Raw genomic sequence first — 21,261 nt, forward strand, 5'->3', positions numbered from 1 at the left:
GTAAGCACTACAGGTGGGAAAAGAGATAGACATTTTGTAAAATTGCAGGATCCCTGTAAGACTAGAGGTGGGGAGTTTGGTGTGCTGGTCTTGGCTTTAGTGACATTTGCTGAAGAACCAAGTTGCAGGTAAGTGGAATTCAACATATGGATGAGGTACCTGGCATATTGGCACAACATTGCTGCACCACAAGTACGATCACTGAACAGCAACAGGGTGGGGGAGGAGCAGTAGAGGCTGCAGAGATAGAGCTGAGCTGGCATAGCAGGGCATTAGCAGGAGAATGGAATAAACTTGCAAAACCAAAGGAAATAAACGAATGAGTCTTTTTCAGGGATGGGATGGGGAGACAAAATCTTGCTCTTTATTAATTTGTTAGTCAGATGTTCTTCAGTCCTGTTTTTTCTTCTAAGATGTCTATTCATTTGTCTAAGGAAACTGTCCTCAACCCAGGGTAACAAAATGACCTGAATGCTTCCTAACTCCTTCTGTATTTTTTTCATTAAGATCTTTCCAGACTTAAATGTGAAAATAAATTTGATACACACTTCTTGTATGTAGTGACTAGTAGAGAACACACAAATCTCCTGAATGAAACAACATCTGTTTTTGAACAGGGCTGCCCATGCTGAGGTGCTGGGAAGAGAGGCATTGGTCACCACAGCATTGTGGTACATCAGACTTGTGAACAAGAAGCACATTGAACTCTCTCAGCATCACCTAGCTCCATCATGACCCTCTTCTGAACACAGCAAGCCATTTTTCTGCGTGGCCAGAACTGATGTGCATCATCAGCTGGGAGCAGATGTTTGGAGCGCTTTTGCATTGCGCTTAACTGGCTAGGGGACAACATAAAAACCAACAGAAGTGCATTAGCCATTCGCTGACTATGACAAATTGTTCACGTATACAGTTTGAGGCTGTAGCCAGATCCTGCTTTTACATGCCTTCAATTTTATTCCCTTCTCCAGTCCATTTTCTCCTTTACTTGTAAGAAATATGAAATAAACCCCCACACTCTGTACGTCTCCAGAGCAGACTGAGAGGCGTGTCCGAATCTTATGCAATACCATGTGCATCCACACTATGGCCACAGATGTTTCCAGCTTAGCCCAGGTAGGTGATTCAGGACAAACCCTAGCTTGAACATATTATTCAAGTATTTACTGAGCTTGTTGATTCACTTAGCAGCCTGTAACGTTCCTCACTGCAGACAGAGGCACCTTCGCACCGCATGCCGCAGTCAAACCCGAGCACCGCTTGTTTGTTGTATACAAAGAGGAGTATGATATCCTGAGCCTGGCCAACTTTCAACACAGACACCCTCTTTCCCCCATTACTCCCTTGGCTTCCTTAAGGGAAATCAAACTCCATCTCACCTGCAACCCAGCATCTGCTGCTGTCCATACGAGAATCACTGGCCCCTCTCCCAGCTTCCCAGCTGCTACAGCAAGGCTCTTGCTCACCACACATACCCACAGCAGTGGCTAGCGGAAGAGCGAAGGGCTGGTACAGAAACAAACCATCACTGCTCAGCTTTGCCTTCATAACACTGAAATGATCTTCCCTGCCTACAAAGATATCTGACAGACCCAAAACTCACGTTAAGAAAGTGGTGAACTTAGGTCAGAAATAGTCCCAGCTTTGACATGACTCGGGGTGCAGAGCATGTGCCAACTAGCACATGAGCTATGCATTGCTTTTAGGCTTGCATTTTGTCTTTGACCAACTAAATTGATGTTCTTATCTTAATTAGGACTTGTGCAACTCTAGATCCTAGCTCAGAACGCTAGGGAAATTCCATGAGCTTACCAACTCCTCTGTGCTCTGCTTTAAAAACAAATAAATAAAAAAAAAACCCAACAAAGCACTAAGTATACCTACCAGCTTTTCCCTTCCTACAAGTATGAGTTTATGTCTCTTTCTTCAGAGACAGATAATTTCATCATCCCCATGATATGAACTCATGCAAATTTAGAAGTAGACTCAACTCACCATTCCTTCTGGTCCCTATTGCAAGTTACGTATTTTAACAATATAAAACATGTTGGAGTACAGTTTGCATGAGAAGTGCCACCCCATAACACGCAGGGCACACCTAGGCAAGTATCTGCACAACTTCTCTTACCAACAATCCTCCAGTAACAACATACTGCACAAAAAACAACAATCAATTTTTCAACAGGACACCGTCCACTGTGATTTTTTTCCTCCCACGTAGTCCATAGGTTTTTAGAGCCGTGTGCTTTCAGGAATTCAGCAGCACTGATGTTGGTGGAAACACATTAATGAAGGCAAAGAAATAGTGAGAATGTTGATGGACTATGCATGAGCCTCCTCGAGCTTCTCTGCTGCTGACACCTTGCCCTCATGACTTCTAAAGTAAGGACTGATTTTCACAGCATGTTAGACCAGAGCCTTAGTGCCACAGGAAAACAGGACCTGCAGCTAGTGTCGCTACCCTACATAGCTAAGCAGTACAGAAAGCTGCCTGTGAGACCCAGTATATGATCAAACCATTCTATAAGCATTAGTGCATTAATTCACCATGGTCTAGGACACCATGAACTATAAGTAACCTGTTATCACATACCAGGGTACTGAAAGGAGAGTCTTGTCAGCCTTTAAAAATGTGAACATCCCACAAACACCTGGGAAGCAAGGCTCGCCCTATCAGTGATCAACCTGCAACCCACCTCCCTCACTCCAGCCTCCAGCTCTGCTGTAATCTGGCAACAAGGGGCTTTGCTACTGACAGTGTGTCAATAGAGACAATGTCTGTGGAGGGAGACACAAAGCTGACGTCTCAAAAATTTGTGACTGATAAAGATACCATAGCAATATCCAAACTTACAAATATTCAAACTGTTCAGATTACAAACTGGGTAATTGCTTCTAACCTAAAAGAATTCATTGTTAGATTGAATGAAAGAAATTATTCCTATTTTATTACTTTTTGGTTTTTAGATAAAATTTTTTTTTTAGATCAAATTTAGTGCCACTCTGCAAACACTTCCTCAGTGTGAAAGTCCCGGGAGGTCAGACCTGACAGGTCTCAGGAGCAGGTAACAGGTGACCTTGCTGTTCCTGGTATTACCCACCATCCACAGAGATCACTATGTCAGAACTGTGCAGCAGCGAAGTCCTTCTTGCCTTCACGCTAAGGCAAACACACAGAACAACTTGCTGCCTCCACTGGAGTACCTTTAGTTTCCATCTCCATTTAACTACCCAAACAGAATTTCAAAAAGTTTCTCATCTTCTTATATTATTGCACAACTCTGGCAAATTAAATCAGAAACACTTCAGTCCAAACACCACAGCAGTCCTCAGAAGTTGCTCAAATAATTACTCAAAAAATTACTCCAAAACCTGTCTCGGCACCACAGCCCAGTGACAGCACCGGCTATAAAGCTTGCGACAGCATGCCAGCACTGCTGTCCTCTGGCACACAAAAGGAGGATTTGAACCTTGATCTCATTTTCCATTCTTCTGGTGAGGCTAACTCGTACATCAAATAGTACAGGTCACTTTGCTACTGTAATACAAAGTTCAAACACACTACAATTTCACCACAAGCAGCAGTTCTCTGCATTAGACTTTTCTTCTCAGCCGTGTCCCTCTTCTCCATTGGATTTAGTGATTAAAAAACAGCACAACTTACAGTTTACTGTGACTTTTACTTTTTTCACATCTGGGACTGAGACGTCATTTTCTGCACTGCATTCATATTCCCCAGCCTGGTCTCTTGTAATTCCATAGATGTCCAGGTACTGTCCACTCTCAAAGGGTTTTGCTGAAATGAAATAATCAATGAAAGAAATTACTGGATGCTGAGCACAAAACGCTTGAAACTTCAGAAATATCTGAACAGCAGCCATATACTGGCTGGGTGTTGCAGATAACATACATCCAAGCTGGGCAGCTGCTGCAGCTCAGAATGCCCCCATGCAGGGCTACAAACCTCCTCAAAGCTCCTGGGGTTATCCAAGAGCTCTCCCCTGCCTATAGTTGAGCCCAACAGCCTTCTGATCCTTGAGAGGAATTTGCTAATGGAGCTCTACAGCTGATGGTCTTTACAGAACATAAGGCAGGTCCTTAGTCAACACATTTTCTTGAGAGTTTCAGCAGCCACTAGGGCTTATGGTTTGCACCTGGGCAGAGACCTGCCCCTCATCTCCCCAGTAGTGAGAAGGAAAGCTAGTGATGAGAGCAAGCTAACGGGACAAACAGCCCAGGCCTGGAGCAGCTGATGCATCCCTGACCATTTGACCTTATAGTATTAGCTGAATATAAGCATGATAAACCTGGAGGGCTGCCAAAGCCAGATGTGTCCTGGAAGCAATCCACAACCAATCACCGCTAATGGGTGGCCGTGGGTGTAAAATGGGTCAGTCATCCCATGTCCTACTTCCAGGGAAAAAGCCCTTTCAGGCTTGTTCATCTTACCACTCGGTGCTTACACAGTGTGACCTAATAAACTTTATCATATTAATTAAAAATTAAATAATAGTTCTTCTCTTCCAAGGGACTCAAACCCTCGATACACAGAAATAAGGATAGTCAGTATGAGCACTACTGAAAATACATAGAGGTCTCTCTGGTATAAAACAACATGGAGATTAAACTGAAATATGTAACTCCTTGGTATGATATATCTGAAACAACTAATTATTTTAGAGAGCAAGAACAGTTATATAATAAAAAAATCTAATGTATGTCCACTTGACATAGAGTCATAGCGTACACAGATGCTGCTGTTTTTCTACAGCCCAGCACTTCCTGACTTTTCCCTACTGTGGTTCCTGCCTTGTGGTGAGCACTCTGATATCAGATGAAACCCGCTACTTTTTCAAAGTTCATCTTTCTGTGTCTTTTGGGAAGCAGGGGAGCAAATTAATTGGTTTACATACCTCACAATACGTTCACCACATAAGAAAACAAAAAAACAATAAAGCATAATTTTAATCTTAAAATGATATATCATAACAGTTATGACTATGGACTCTGGAAATTATCAGCTTAAAGGTTAAAAACTGTTTTCCCAGACAGACAAGCTTTTAATTGATGGTTAATAACATTGCAGCTTATGGAGCAACGGCAGAAATCTGAACTTGGTAGTGAGAATGGAGTACAAGTATTATGTTCATGTCCATCACAGCAGTGAATTCCATTTGCTTATCTGCTCACAGATTAATGTTTTAAGGTGAACAAGGTTCAAAACATCAATTATAACAGTGCATTGGTTAGCACGATAGCAGTCATTAATAAGCACAATGTACTGTGCCTTCCACTTAAAGAGCCCAAGTAAGCATTGGTTATGTCAAGTAGAAAGATAAGACTGAAATTGGAAAAATATTGTGGATTGAAGTGAACATTCATAAAATACAATGAAATAATTTACGGGATATGAGAAATTGCATGAGAATGATTTTTTTTCTCTTCCATGTTGTTGTAGGAATAAATTAAAAAAAAATTCCACAAAAAATCACCTGTAAGCATTCACATTGTGGCTACTGTCCTGCTCCACTCTGGCCAAATTGAATCAACATCTGGGAAATTTTATTTACTATTTCTTTGAACAGTGGTGAAGGCTACAAAGCCCCTGCTGGTAGAGGATTGTGTGCCCAGGTGGAAGAAAGACCTTCCAACAAGACCTCCACTTTGTTTCCAATACCAAGGAAATTATATAAAGTGCAAAATTCACCTGTGCATCAGGATGAATTCTGAGACTGTAATACTTTCCAGTTTGAGTACTTCCCTGGATATATGGTATGCACCAAAATATTGTACATTGAACCCTGGGAATAATTTATAGTGTATCCTATCCCAATTCTCAACAACAATTTGGACAAAAGGAAAACAATCTCCAAGTACCTGGAGTTTCATAAAAATAATTATTTGTACTTTGGAGTTAAGGTAAACACAAACATTCTCTGCTTCATACTTTTGTTTTAATGTAAACACAACATGATATGTGATAACCTAGGTTTTTGACTCCCAGCTTTTACTTTCTTAATGATTACTCCATTGTAGCTGTGCTTCTGGCACTCGCTTTGCCACTTAGGGGATAATGTTCAGCCTCAGCTGGGGACAATGCAGCTGCCACTCCGTACTGACAGAAGTGACAGGTTTGTGTATTCGGCACAGTTCTGCTATGGCATAAGGAACATCACTTCTCAAGCCTGGCAAGCAATCATCTGTCCAGCTGAAAAGTATCAACAGGAACAATACCTGCAGGGAAAGCAAACACATACTCAGGTGCTGACACCGGCCAGCTTTGGGGAGCTGCTGTGGGAGTTCCCACAGTAATTCCTGTTAGCATGATTTGAAAAAATGCCCATCAGAACTTTTCATAGCCCTTGTGCTTACAAGGTCCTTATGCTGAGCTATGAACTTAATTTATGCTGCAAAGTATACACACATTTATACAGTGCTATAAACCAAATGTGCTTTAAGCAATTCACATACACATTTAAAAATATTTGTATTAAGTCATTTTTAAACACTTATGTCCCCAGAAATTTTGCATCCAGCTCACATAAGAAAGCTTTTGTAAATATTAGAGATAAATATTTTTCTTAGGGAATTCATAGATACCACATTTCTCCTTTCATATTCATCTGCTCAGTATTTCACCTTCTTCAGCTTGTTTTTAGTTCTAGAGATTTCCCATGGCTGCGTGGGAGAACTTAAATCGTGTTATGTGAAAGATGTATGCATAAGTATATGTAAGCGGATTTATGTTACATTGCATGCACATCGAGCTCAAAAAAGGGATATTCATAAGCAGCAGGGAGAATAAATTTTGTATGAAGCCATTGGTGAATTAAGAAGATTTTCAGGAGGCAACTCTGTTTTCTCATTGTTTTTTTCTGTGATGTTTTACGGCCACAACTTACTCTGCCCTTCTGTAGACTCTGTGCATTTTATGGACCTTTCAAGATGACAGGAACAGGTCTGGCTATTGTTTCTGGCTGTGCAATCAAAAGGCTTGTCAGACTTGGTATCTAAGGAAAAGGAATCTGGAAGGTTCCTTAGCACCAGTACATCAGTCTAACATTGTATCAGTCAAACTCTTTGATCAAAGATGGGGAAAAAAAGTCAATTGAAGTAAAAGAAACTTAAACACAAGTGTGCTTCATGTCCAAGGCCATTCCAGATTCCTTTTTTTTCAGAAGATCTCTTAACTAGGCTTACCAATACTCATAATGATATGTAAGTAATCCCCTCTGGATATCTTGGGTTGTAAGACCAAGTTCTTTAGTCAGGAATGGAAACAGCTATGAAACCAAGCTTGAATGTCTATTTTCTGCTACTGCTGTGTGTTACAACGCCTGATAAATCATCACACTTGTTATTCCTCAGGAGAGTACACAATTAAAACTGTGTTTTCTTCCCATGCATATGGTATCTGGCATCAGGTGTAGCACATGTACACATTGCCATATGGACCAGTTCTCAAAGGCTTGGACAGATGAGTTTTGCAAGGGTAGCATTTTCCTCCCCTGGTGTTAAACATAAGTCAGTAAGAAGTAAAAATCTGGTGCAAGTCCAGACAGCTCCAAAAAACTCTGAGGACTTCATCTGAGCCAAGGGGGATTTTTTTTTTCCTTATTCACTCAGATATTAAATAACTACTATATAGCCTCAGTTTATGAACTGTAAAACCTATTCAATATCCAGGAGACTGTTTTTTATGACCCAATCATTGAGACACCTCATCCTCCAGCAGAGAATGAAGACTGTTGTGGGGTTGGGAGTGTGGAGAGCATGAGGCTTGCTGATGCTAGTCCTGGTTCATCATGGACTCAGGGTATTTCAATGATGCACATGACAGACTGTGCACAACCAAGTGAATTGTCTCCCAAAAGAGAGGAGGCATAGAGATCCCTGCTCTTTCTTACACATACTGCCTCACAATGAGGAGCAGGCTCAATATGGGAGAACAAAAGGTGGTCTCCAATGGCAATGTCATCATGGTGCCATCTGATTATCACCAGATGCTTTAAGTAGTTAATGAGATTTTTCTTGATCTTAAAAGCTGAGTGGAGATACAGAATCATGGGTGCAAGGAGGCACCTTTCCTTCCTGGAGGTGAGTTGCCATGGAGTGATGAGAACCATCTAAAGTCTAAACAGAAAAATGATCTGAAGCCATTTCTACCACTCGTTATGGATTCTGAGTTTAAAGTTACAAATGCTGTAACTGGATAGCCCCCTCTGAGGCATTGCAGGTAATCAGAACAGCTCAGAGTTTATTAGGAGAATGGCCCTATCACATTAGGGACGATTTAAACATTGATCACTGAAGGTCATTTAGCTTGAGAGAAGCTATCCTCCGTGTTTGAAAAGAAAAACCAAGTAAAATGTGAAGAAAAAAAAATCAAACCTGACAGATTAATTGAGGGCTGGAGGAGATCTCCCAGCTGATGATACAAAGCAAGAAAAGCAAACAGAGCAATTTTGTAAGAAGGGCATGCTGATAAAAGAAAAGTGATAGATTGACAAAGTTGAAAGTTTCAGAGGTGGAGACAAATAGAGCTACATCTATATGTGAAATACATAAGCACAGAGAGAAATGTTTGGAGAGATGGCTGTGTGCATGCTCATAGTGTGGGCAATTTAAATGCCAGCCGGCTATCAAGAGATGTTGTGTGCAGAGGGTAGAGCTTGGTTCCACAAAAGAAGTAATCACAGTTATCCTCATTCCCTAAAGTTACTAAACTAGGTGTTACTTTGGAAGGAAAAAAAACACTTGAGATTGTAGGCTTGTTAGATGTCTGCGTGCTATGTCTTCTGGGTATTTAGTTACATATATATCAGACCGCACTTCGATTTTCGTGGATCTGGCCAAAACTCTGTTCTGCCTCTTGAAGGCAGAGGTATAAAAGCAGTCTGCTGAAAATGGTATTTTTTTCAGTGGTATCATTGCCTTGAGCATGACCACCACCCAGAGCAGGGAGGTGATGTCCCTCCATTGTGACATACAAAACATGTTTTGGCAGGAGAGGGGTTTGCAAGAGATCCTCTTACACAGAGGCCTCTAGGACTTCTGCAGCAAATAGGTAAACATGTACATCTTCAGTCTGAAAACAGACTAAAAAACTTTCTCTGAAAGAACCAAGAATTAAAACTGTATAAGGAAGAACAGGGTAATGATCTTTAAATAAGAAGGACGAATGATGAAATCTTACTTGAGCTCATTTATCATTCAGAACTCTTAATGTGAAGATTTGGCTTTTGGGGAGGGGGCTAACTATTCCAAATAAAACTTCACACCAGTGAAGTGGCTTTCGGAAGAGACTTGGTCTATTTGTCAGTCAGACGGAGGGTGTGGGAACCCTGGAACTGGGGAGCAGGTGGAATGGGAGGCAGATGGAGCCTGATCAGTGCCACCCAGGTGTTAACCCTGGGCAAGAGGACTGTGGTCACAGCTTTTCTAATGTCTGATGGTTTTATAACATTCCTGCCTCCTGCTGCTATATCAAAATGATGCACTGAAAATGATAGTCTATTATTTATCTACCGATTATCTGTTTGGCTTGAATACATTTGTTCTTCCCTTGCATTCTATATGACTCTTCCGTTTGCAGTTTGTTAAAACTGGAGGCCTTACTACAGTTAAATGAATCATTAATGACTATTTTTTCAATATTTCTTCATAACCCTCCCCTTTTTGGTAAAATGTGCATTTTATAAAGAATTCTTAATATATTTAAAATATGATTATGATTTATTCATAAAAATGCCCAGAAAAAATGTTTCTGTGAAATAAAACAGGAGATACTGCAGGCATGGTTGGGATGAATGTGGCATTTGCTGCTTGCTTACTGTCACCTCCCTGGAGCATCTGTCTTCACCAGCATGCCCAGCCTGGTTTTTCAGCCTGCTTGCCTGCCTGCAGCCCTCCTGGAGGGGAAGTTCCCAGAATAAAAAGAGGAAATAAAACCATCTTGTTGCATTTTAGGGGTTATCTGTTACTTCTCTCTCTAAAAAAAAATGCAGAAGTCCAAAAGCTGACACACTCTGTTCGAAAGACCAGTGTCTTGCAAAATAGCCATGAAGAACTCTACACTAAAGGAAGGGGGAAAAGGGTGAAACCTAGAGTTGCTTGGTTTGGTTTTGAACATTAAAGACTTTGTTTCACTGCAATATCTTCTACGATTCATAAATTGCTCACTCATAACTGCTGTATTTCTCAAGTAGAAATGAATTAATATCTGCAGGAATAAACTAAGCATGTATTAAAATTCTAATATTCATAGCATTTTATGAGTTATTAATGATTTAATCTACTTTTATTGAAAAGTGAGAAATACTTACCAGTCTTATACAATTGTCAAAAAATTCATACTTATTTTTGTGCAATGCTTTTTTATGGTTTTAGTTTGCACCTCCGTATTTCACTGATTGTAATCTTACTCTCATTTCTCAGTTCCTTCACAAAAACCCAATTATTTCACCATCTTAGATTGAATATTCTTTTCCTGACAACCGTATTTTAACAAGAATCTTTTTCAGCTTGTTTAGAGATTTTAAGAAGACATGAAGATTTCTAGGAATACCTTTAATTGTTCTTGAAGGGATATTCAAACTTCTGTAATGGTCCTGATAAAAATGACATTTTTCTGAAAAGTCTTCCTCAGACCGTCCCTGACCACAACGTAATGTCACTTGACACCAGAGCAGTGGTTCATGATACTGAATGTCGCTTAACTGGATCCTAACACTCTGCACATCTCCCAACAATGCTGCTTACAACTATCATTAAAAAAAATCCCAAAGCTCCATAATCTGAAAACAAAAAAACATCATCTTTTTTTATGAGAGAGGTGTGATTTTGGAAGCTCCTAATTTTTGTTTATCTAGAAACAAAGGAAAGAATCACAACGAGCAGTTTATACTGAGTACTAGTGTTTGCACTGCTGTTTTTAAACTGTTAATGAATTCCCTCATTTACTCTGCATAGAACCACCATTTCCCCCTGGGTTCTTGGGCAGCTGTCAGCTGTGTGTTTGACACTAGGGACCCATTGATTTAATGACATGCAATGCTTTTACCAACCAAAAACCTCCCCTTCAGGATCATGAGCCAGGCCATTAAATTCATATAAAATATTAATTACAAAGCTTCATGTCCTGAAAAAGCTGTAGCAGACCAATCCATCTACGCAAATACCATGTGCCCATCAGTGGGATATTCAGCTGTTCCATGCACCTTATTTTTCTTGCATAAGTGCTGTTGAAAGATAGAATTGTTTAGGTTGGAAAACACTGTTAAAATCTTTGAGTCCAACCCTTAACCTAACACTGCCAAATCCACTAGGAAACTATATCCCTAAGTACCACATCCACACATCTTTTAAACCCCTCCAGGGATGGTAACTCCGCCACTTCTCTGGGCAGCCTTTTCCGGAGCTTGAGAACCCTTTCCATGAAGGAATTTTTCCGGATATCCAGTTTAAACCTCCTCTGGCCCATCTTGAGGCCATTTCATCTCCTCCTATCACCTGTTACTTTGGAGAAGAGACCAACACTCACCTCACTACAACCTCCTCTCAGGAAGCCATAGAGAATGATATGGTCTCCCCTCTCTGCTTCCTTTTCTCCAGATTGAACAGCTCCAGCTTTCTCAGCCACTCCCTGCAACCCCTGTGCTCCACATCCTTCACCATAGAATCACAGAATAACCAGGTTGGAAGAGACCCACCGGATCATCGAGTCCAACCATTCCTATCAAACACTAAACCATGCCCCTTAGCACCTCGTCCACCCGTGCCTTTAACACCTCCAGGGAAGGTGACTCAACCACCTCCCTGGGCAGCCTGTTCCAGTGCCCAATGACCCTTTCTGTGAAAAATGTTTTCCTAATGTCCAGCCTAAACCTCCCCTGGCAGAGCTTGAGGCCATTCCCTCTTGTCCTGTCCCCTGTCACTTGGGAGAAGAGGCCAGCACCCTCTTCTCTACAACCTCCTTTCAGGTAGTTGTAGAGAGCAATGAGGTCTCCCCTCAGCCTCCTCTTCTCAAGGCTAAACAACCCCAGCTCTCTCAGCCGCTCCTCATAAGGCCTGCTCTCCAGCCCCCTCACCAGCTTTGTTGCTCTTCTCTGGACTCGTTCCAGAGCCTCAACATCCTTCTTGTGGTGAGGGGCCCAGAACTGAACACAGGATTTGAGAAGCGGTCTCACCAGTGCCGAGTACAGAGTGAGGATAACCTCCCTGGACCTGCTGGTCATGCCGTTTCTGATACCAGCTTCATTGCCCTCCTCTGGACGCGCCCCAGTCCCTCAATGTCTTCCTTGTAGTGAGTGGCCCAAAACTGAACATAGGATTTGAGGTGTGGCCTCACCAGAGAGAAGCTCAAGGGGATGATCTGTTCCCTGGTGCTGCTGGCCACACTATTTCTGATACAAAAAAATCCCGTCTAGGAGCAGGACAGGAAGGCTTTGTCAGTGTAATATGCTGGTACTGAACGCATTACTTCTGAAACCAACTGGTGCCAATGTGTACAGCACAGCCAAGAGGCAATTTGCAGGTTTCTCTGGTGGCTCAGGACAGCTGAGAGCACTTCTGTGTCTTTCCCTCCTTCTGAAGCTGGGATAGATATTGGTGGCAAAAGCCAGCAGCTAAGTGGAGTAGAAGAGGAGCTGACAGCAATGTGCAAGACTTCTCTGCTTATCTCCTTCACTCCACCCCACAAGTCAAACCTCTCTGATCACGGTCAATCTTAGATTGCCACTGCTGCCTGACTCTGCCTCAGTCTGTCTCTGAAGGTTTCCTGGCTTGTCTCCAAACACTTCCAGCTCAGTTGCAAGGAACAGATGTTTCAGCTCAGTCTCGTAATGCTTTACCTGAATGAGGAGCACAGTGCTAGCCCCGTAATGAAGCTGTTGCCTGCAAGATGAATAATGATGGTATAAAGGAGGCATATCACTGTCGTTGCTGATCAGGTTAAATCACTGAATTATTTTACATTCTGCTTCTTAGACACCTAAAGGGAACTAGCTTCGCTTTTGGTATAATGTGGCAATAAATCTACCTCCATTTAGGAAAGGTGACTATGTGTCATTGCCACTGGAATGCCAGGTCTTAAGTAGGGCACCCTGCAGCCTGGAAACACATCAGCTTGATGAAACGATGGCTACGCTGTCAGAAAATGGTTCATTTCTTGTAGGGCTCTTGCCAAGCTGCTGTGGAAGTGGGATAGTGTCATTTAGAGAGGGAGACAAGAGAACAGAGACTCCAGGCTTTGCAAACCTATGAACCAGGAAACAATCATCAGTTTTAAGCTATTCAGGACAAAGCAGTTTGAGAGAAAGAGGACTTTTTGGACGGCAGTATTGCCAGGCTGTTTGAAGCATCTGCTAACTGGACTTTGAATTAACAAAGTTGGGAACACATACTTTATGGCAAGATCCTTCACGCAACTTGGTTAGTGCTGAGTGCAGCTTCACTATGCAAAGACAATAGCTAGGCAGAGGATGGATGAGAGTAACTTCTCATGCATCAAAAATTATGTCATGCATAATTGCAAATATTTTAGACGGAAACTGGTGTGAAAGGAATGGTTGGACTCGATGATCTGGTGGGTCTCTTCCAACCTGGTTATTCTATGATTCCATGATTCTATGAAATAACAGCAAAAAATGTGTTAGAACTTAGTTCAAAAAGATACAAGTTGGAAACTTTTGTTTCTAAACCCTCTAGTTTTAAAACTATTTTGGAGCAAGAGTCAGCATTTTAAAAACCCTGGAAATCTGGTAATAATTTGTCAGTTAAGTATTAGGATTTAGCTAGAAGTTTTAAAAAATCTCTCTTTGCTTCTCCCCCCACTCCCAGTATCAGCTTTCTGTAGCAATCTGCATCTGGAAGGGTGTTGTGGGAATCATGTTGTGTCTCTTCAGGGACCAGTATTGCCTTTTGTCCTATAATTGAATTGAATTGGCTCTTAGACTCATCCTTCCCAGACAGCGCCATCATTTGAGTGCTCTGAAGATATATTGCACTAATATATCGTCAGAATGGTATTGCTATGATGATACATTAATGCAATACATCTTCACAAATTTAGGGCTGTCCAGAAACAATAGGACGGGCATTAGATTCAGTTCAGTCATATCACATTCATGCACACATGCCCCAGCAGCAAATGAAATATGTTAGAGAAGGAATGGAATCATCATGTGAATATGCTTAAATCTAAATCTAACTTCTGGAAAAGTGTAGCTTTCCTCAGCAGTAGTGAAAAATCTGTTATTTTGCAAGTGCTAAACAGTTCTTACAGGTTTTTTGTTTTGTTTATTTTTTTTTTTTAATGCTTTAGCATCACTGTTCTCTGGAAACAGAGCTGAATGAAAAAGTGTGTCCTACTGCGAAGGATTTGATTTTCATTTGACATGGGAATATCTGTCTTTATTCATCTAAATTCATAATTTCTGAAAAACTGGTCTCCAAAATGCATGCTTATACATATATCTTGTTTATCTTCACATTTTAGGAAAATAACTAAAAACTAGACTGGAAGTAATAGGGATAAAGCTGTGAGAAAGGAGAAAGCGAGCAAGGAAGAACTGGAAAATTCGAAACTAGACTTCATCAGGGATGAGACATCAGAGATGAAACAAGCCAGAGAAGCTGGGACACTACACAGAACTGCAAATATAGCAGGAGATTCCTATGTCTCAATCTTTTTTTTAATTCCTTTTTTTTCGCCTCAGCCATGGGCCATGAAATCCCTTACCAAAACATTCATCACCACATCTATCTCCTTGTTGAGCTCAGTCTCTACACTAGCAGGTAATGCAGCATAATAGGAATGGATATGAAGATTAAAACAGTGCTGAAGACGTAATGTGCACTGTGTGGGATGGGTCTGGGGTGGCTTTGCTTTGAAGCCGGTCTTTCCTGCTTGTGCAGTCAGAACTGGTCGGGACAGGACCACCAAGTTTCCTTCATTTGGTGGTTAGTTCATGCACTTTGGGTGGATCTGTATGAGCATTTTAGTTTAGACCAGGAGTGCACTTTTGAGGAAAATCTTTTGTCTGCCTTCATATCTTGCATCAGGTTTTGGGCTGCAGAGAGTATGTGTGAAGCCCAGCCCTGCATGTGCATCTGCTGGGTAACAACACGATGCCAATACGAACCAACCAGAGTGAAAATATTTGTTTGAAACATGACACTTCATCTAATAAAACTTGTGGTAAATGTTAAGATTGTGAAGTCAAGCACTCTGAAAAAAACCCGAAGTGAGGGTACTCTTGTAATCTTTTTATGCCCCTCCCTTTCTCTTCTTCCATATGATATAAACCCATCCTGGTCACTGCTGTCTTAATGCAGGCATGTTTCATTTGAGGCACCTTGTTTCCCCCAGAAGCCACCGAGATATTTAGCTAGTTTGGCAAAGCATAACCATTCACATCTGACCAATAACTCACATCTGCTTTGGTAGCTCTGGTAGCTCTCATTGTGTCCTTCCCATGGGAGACTCAGATGTCTTTGTGATTGTGCTGTAGTGGGAAATGCCAAAACAATCTGCTGGGATGTGGAATTAAATACCTCTATATGAAGCACCTCTCATATGAGGACAGGCAGAGAGATTTGTGGTTGTTCAGCCTGGAGAAGAGAAGGCTCCAGGGAAACCTTATAGCAGCAGCCTTCCAGTACTTAAACGGGGGCTACAGGAAAGCCAGGGAGGGTTTTTTTTTTAGGGAGTGCAGTGACAGGATGAGGGGTAACAGTTTTAAGCTATAAGGTGGGCAGGTTTAGATTAGATATTAGGAAGAACTTATTTACTGCAAGGGTGATAAGGCACTAGCACAGGTAGCCCAGAGAAGTCATAGAAGCCTGTTTCCTGGAGATGTTCAAGGCCAGCTTGAACTTTAAGGTCCTCCCCAACCCACATCATTCAAGGATTCTGTGATATCCTGAACTTTAGACCATAGTGTGAATTCTCAAGAAGTATTATTTTTTTTAAGCGAGTTAGCTAGAAAATATTTTGCTTTCTTCAAAAACTTTTTCAAACTGTGGAACTTAACCTATTTTACATTTAGATAAACCCAGGAAATATTAGACTTCCCTACCAGGCCTGTCTGGAGCTCAAGTGCTCAGTCAGTGTGTGCTTCTGTCACTGGTCCGTGCCCTGCTCGGCTGTCTGAGTGTGGCCACAACTACACCCAAGCATCCTGAGTCATCGGTCCTTCTGTTGCCAGGAAAACTTGCCTTTGGAAAGTTTTATCAAAACCAAAGCAGAAAAGACTTTTGATGTACAGCACCCAGATTTTGCAAAGCAGTAACATTTCATCAAAAGATTTCCAAGTGGCTTTTGTTGTTACGACTCCTGGCAACAGTGGCAGAGCTTGCTTTTCAAAACTGGCAGTGTAACACACACACACAGTGCGTACAAGTGTTAAAAGCTGGACTTATGTTTCAAGTAGACCTTAATTCTTTAAAATTCTAGTTTCATTCTTAAAGTATCAATGCTAAACTTTGCTCTTAAATGTCAGAACAAAATAAGTAATACCTGCAATTTATTCAGATGCCATTTCAACAATACGAGATTTTCAGATTACAAACTACAGTCCCATGTTGCTTATGGTTATACGTTGAATGTGTAGAATTTGTGGATTTACATAATAGTTTTGTATAATGAATATTTATATAATGAAAGCATTTACATTATGACTGCAAGTTAAACATGCACAATAAAGATTCCAGACCAATAATTTATGTACTAAGTTAAAAAACACCTCTAAATACATTTTATTTTTATTCATATGAAAGGTTCATTTTATCTCTTTTTCAAAAAAAATTGAATCGAACCTTATCCAAGGAAAGGCTGCATTGATGCAAATCATGGTAATATTTTGGAATTAGTCTACATTGAATCATTTGTATTCAGAGATTTCAGTTTCTTATCTTTTAGTAGCAGCTTTGACAAATAATTTCAGATTATTCTAAATATGATTCACTGATATAATTTAGTGTTATATTCTAGATGTGATGGTTGCATGTAAGCTTCGTTAGTGCTGTTGTGAGTTACATGAGAAAATTGGTAGAAATTATACTGTGCAGATGAAGCTCATGCTTAGATAAAGTTATTTCACTGCAAACAGAATATAAACAGTTACAGAAATCCGGTGTTTTCCACTCTCTTGCATTTTGTTTTCTGATAATCCAGGCTTCTTGTTTGCCAGACTGATATTTAATTGGATTTGAGTGTAGTTTTTAACTGTCTGTATACAAAACATCCACCTGAGCACGGAACAGTGTTAGTGAAATGGAAAAATTCTTTATTTGATGGACTAGTAGACAGAACATATTCTGTAAACTATAGGTTTGCTTCCATCACGTTTTACAAGATTTTGGAAGAAAAAGTTATTTGGATACTGTGTTCTCCCACTCCAGACAGAGTTCTGTCTGCTGATAAATCGGGGAACACCCAAGGCATATCCTGCAGCTCTGCAACAGCAACATTGGTGGTCACCTCTCAGAAGAAACACATTTCGCAACAACTCAGCCCTGAGCCTCAGCACTGAGGCTTGTCAGAGCGTCTCTGCCTGGACTTGTGTAGCCCTGCCTGGAGCTTTGTCATGGCTGGTTCAGCTGGGGCAGTGTTTCCTCCCACTGAGCAGGCATCCCTGGCTAATCTGTTTTACCTTTAACTTTCTGCCAAATAACCCATGGTTTCACACAGCCTGCACTAGCGAGTAGCTGTTTGGTGGAGCTGCAGGGTGATGAAGAAAGAACAAAGGTATAAAAACATGATAGTAAACATTTTAAAATGATCCTGAATGGATCCTAAACATGGGGTGCCTTTATGTGCAACACCCCTACCACAGGCAGGGAATATTAGATCTAGACTAATACTGATTCTTGAGTTAAAATTTCAGTTATACATAAACTGAGGATTCATTGTAATTGTATCACGTGTACCCCCTCTTTGCCCATAATCAAGATTGAGCAGTTCATGACCACCAGTGTAAACACCTCTGAAAGTGAGGCAAACCTGCCATGCCATAAGGAGATGCTCCCAGTGCCACTTCAGGCAGCAAACCTGTGATATGTGCATATCCCACTGTTTTTACCGAGGGCCCCCTTAGACAAAAGAGACATGGACATCCTGGAATGAGTCCAGTGGAGGGCCTGCAGGATGATGAAGGTGCCAGAGTATCCAAACTGGGGATTGGCTGAGGGAGGTGGGGTCTCAGCCTGGAAGGAGAGGGCTCTGGGCTTCCTGTAGCTGAATGGGAGTGTAAAAAGCTGAATCTAGACTCTTCTCAGAGGTGCTGGTGACAGGACAAGAAGCAACAGGCTAACATTGAGGGACAGGAAATTCCATTTAAACAAGAAAAAAATCCTGTTTTTACTGTGAGTGTCATCAAACACTGGCACAGAAGGCCTAGAGAGGCTGTGGTATCTCCATTTTTGGAGATATTCAAACCCAACGGGACATGTTCTGAACAGGAGTTGGACTGGCTGATTTCCAGGGGTCCCTGTCCATCTCAGGCAGTCTGCAGTTCACTTGTGTGGTTTTCCTTTGTTTAAGTATCAAATTTGTTAAATACATGTTTGTGTTTCATCTAACCTGTTACTTCCAGGTAAGGGAGTAAGAGAAGTTGCAAAACCAATCCAACAAACCATCTTCCCCAATGCAAAGCCCAAAATCAAAACTTATATGGGAACTGCAGGATTACCTGCCAGCTATTTGGTCAACCTTTCCAGCAGAGAGGATGAAACAGTGAGGATAAGGTAAATGAACCCTGCTGTCTCCTATGGGTGCTATTCATACATGCTTCCGAGAAGGGCTAAGAAGGCAAAATAGAACAGGTATTGGGCAAGGGAAGGGAAAAAAAGCACAGACTTTGCACTGCCTGCCCTTAACTCTCTGATGGTGAGAAAACGTACCTGTCCAACTGCAGCTTCCAGTGCTGGAAGCTCAGCAAGGGCACATCATCATTGCACTGGAGCACTCTGATTGACTCTTTCTGTATCTCCATGCTATCTTTGATTAGTCTGTTCCTCAAATTTCATTTTCAGTATTCAGTGTGGTAAATGTAATGGGTCTGCAGCTGAATGATCACATTTTTCCTCTCAGTCCTCATTCTCAGTCGTTTGGTCAAGACACAAAATCAGTGGGTTCACTGAAAGCCCTTGCGGCTACGCACAATAATTTTGTCTGAATGCACGATGAGGAGGATCTAGTTCCTCCTCCAAACCCTTCTCCAACCTGAGTGCACTAATTCTCCTTTTCTGCTTTTTTTGCTCTCCAGGAAAATTGTAACGACTCCTTTCTGCAGACAGTCTAATGCTTTAAGCTATTACTCTAAAGTATCACCACGGTTTCCAATAAAATTTTATTTGACATTTAGTTAAAATCCATTTTCTGCTACAACTGAATTTTTTTCCCTAGTCCCTTGATGGACACTTCGAGCAGAATTCATTGTCATTGTCTTAAAGGTCAAAATTTTTTTTATTTTTTCAGATCTTGCGTTGTAAAGCAAACTCTTACTCAGGATTATGAGACACTGCAGTAAGCTGTGACAGTCCATGAAACCATTCTTCCCTGCAATTACATGGGTTTCATAAAAGTTGTGTGAGCAAACAGAAAGACCTTCACTGCAAAATCAATTATCATTGTCGAGTCACTATAAAAGAACCAGCGCAACACCAGTCTTCCATACCACAGCCAGCTGGAAGCAGGGAGTATCTCCTCTCAGAAACACAAAACCCACCAGAATTTCCAGAGCCACAGCTCTGAGATACAGGGTAGGAAACTCCCTACCTCTGAGGAATACAGATCCTGCTCTGCTCCCAAGAAGCCAGCTCTGGTGGCTCTGTGCCAAGTGAACCAGTGTAGAGATATCTGTGATGTTGCCCAAAGTTTTCCTTTAAATATGTTATGAGGAAATAAAAGTATAAATGGAAATACTAAATAGAAGCTATTCTTTTAGATGCCATTTGGTCTGCAAGTTTTCATATGTATAATTTAATTTGTTCTATAAAACCGTTCTAATAAATGATACTGTACCATGGAATGATGGTTCAAGGGTAGTTATATTAAATTAAATCTATTGCATGATATGTTAATGTTTTTAACTTTCATGCTTACTTCCAGAAAATCCCGTGTGTTCTTGATTACTTCCATGATTGATTACTTCTTGATTGGAACTGCTTGACAAATGCTGCAGCCTGTTAAAACTGGCTTAAAAATATACTCATTTTAGGGTGCCTTTATTCCTACATTCCTATGTGGCGGTGTCATTAGTTTTCACTGATCTCTGCTGAAATCTGAGGAAGCTTTTGTTTTCTAAGTCTACTTAGGTACACAATTTTTAAGGCACACAAAAACGATGCCGTCGCACTTCTGAAAACTGAAAATGCAAAGCCCGTTATCAGTGAAAGGTGGCAGAAAGCTCCAGTGACAAATAGTTGTACTTACCAGATGGAGAGATGTGTCTCCAAGAGATGGAAGGCTCTGGCTTCCCTGTGGCCAGGCACACCAGAGTAACATTGCTTCCTTCGTTCACAACAATGTCACTTGAAATACGATATATCTTCGGAGAGACTGGAATGAAACAAAGAGAAAGTTGTAAGGGAAGCGTGGGAATCGCTGCAGTCCTGCCAGAGCAGATAACTGAGGACAGCGAGAATGCTCTTGTTGCCATCATTGATAAAACCACACAAAGGTGGTGAAATATAATTGTGCAAAACCTTTTTTAGGTGTGGCTACAGCTATTTCCATCACATTTTCAGAACCTCAGCCATGGATCAGAAATGCTATAAATGAGGAAAGAAGCAATGTCGTCCTCTATTTTATCTAAAGTAGGTATTGCTAATGAGTTCCCAGTAAACTGCTACCAATGGATGCTCTTGTTTAAGGCAAAGGCTGAGCTTGCTCCTGACAGTTTGAAAAGAAGATGAAATTAAATTTTTGTTATACTTTAAAAAAAATGATGCCTGTTATATCTACTCTGTGTGTACTTAAAGAGTCACATCTGTTCATGGAGAAGATTAAAATACATTTATTTCTCTTGCTTTCTATTGCTTTTAACGTTGCAGTAGCAATATGGCTAAGAAAAAAATAAGCTAGATTTTTTTCTTTCATTTCATCAGCAGAATTCTTTACTAAATTCCATTTTTTGTACTATTTACACATCTGGCCATAAGACAATAGTCACACATGAATGGAAAATGATGCAAAATATTAAGTGGCCTACACTTAAGGGAATGCTTCACTTCTGATAATGTTACATAGGGAGGAAA

The 21,261-nt window shown here is 41.0% G+C and overlaps 1 protein-coding gene across 1 annotated transcript in view; it reads right to left on the bottom strand.

Annotated features, from left to right (window-relative positions):
• The window catches only part of LOC138723168 (neuronal growth regulator 1), a 289,849-nt gene that overhangs the window by 86,879 nt on the left and 181,709 nt on the right, over positions 1-21,261 (bottom strand). Inside the window, exons 3-4 of the mRNA XM_069862074.1 lie at positions 20,438-20,563; positions 3,665-3,796 (exon numbers count right to left, since the gene is read on the bottom strand). Of these exons, the coding sequence (XP_069718175.1) occupies positions 3,665-3,796; positions 20,438-20,563 (258 nt within the window). The remainder of the gene's footprint in view (positions 1-3,664; positions 3,797-20,437; positions 20,564-21,261) is intronic.

Source organism: Phaenicophaeus curvirostris, chromosome 8, assembly GCF_032191515.1.
Source record: "Phaenicophaeus curvirostris isolate KB17595 chromosome 8, BPBGC_Pcur_1.0, whole genome shotgun sequence".
Taxonomy (NCBI): domain Eukaryota; kingdom Metazoa; phylum Chordata; class Aves; order Cuculiformes; family Cuculidae; genus Phaenicophaeus; species Phaenicophaeus curvirostris.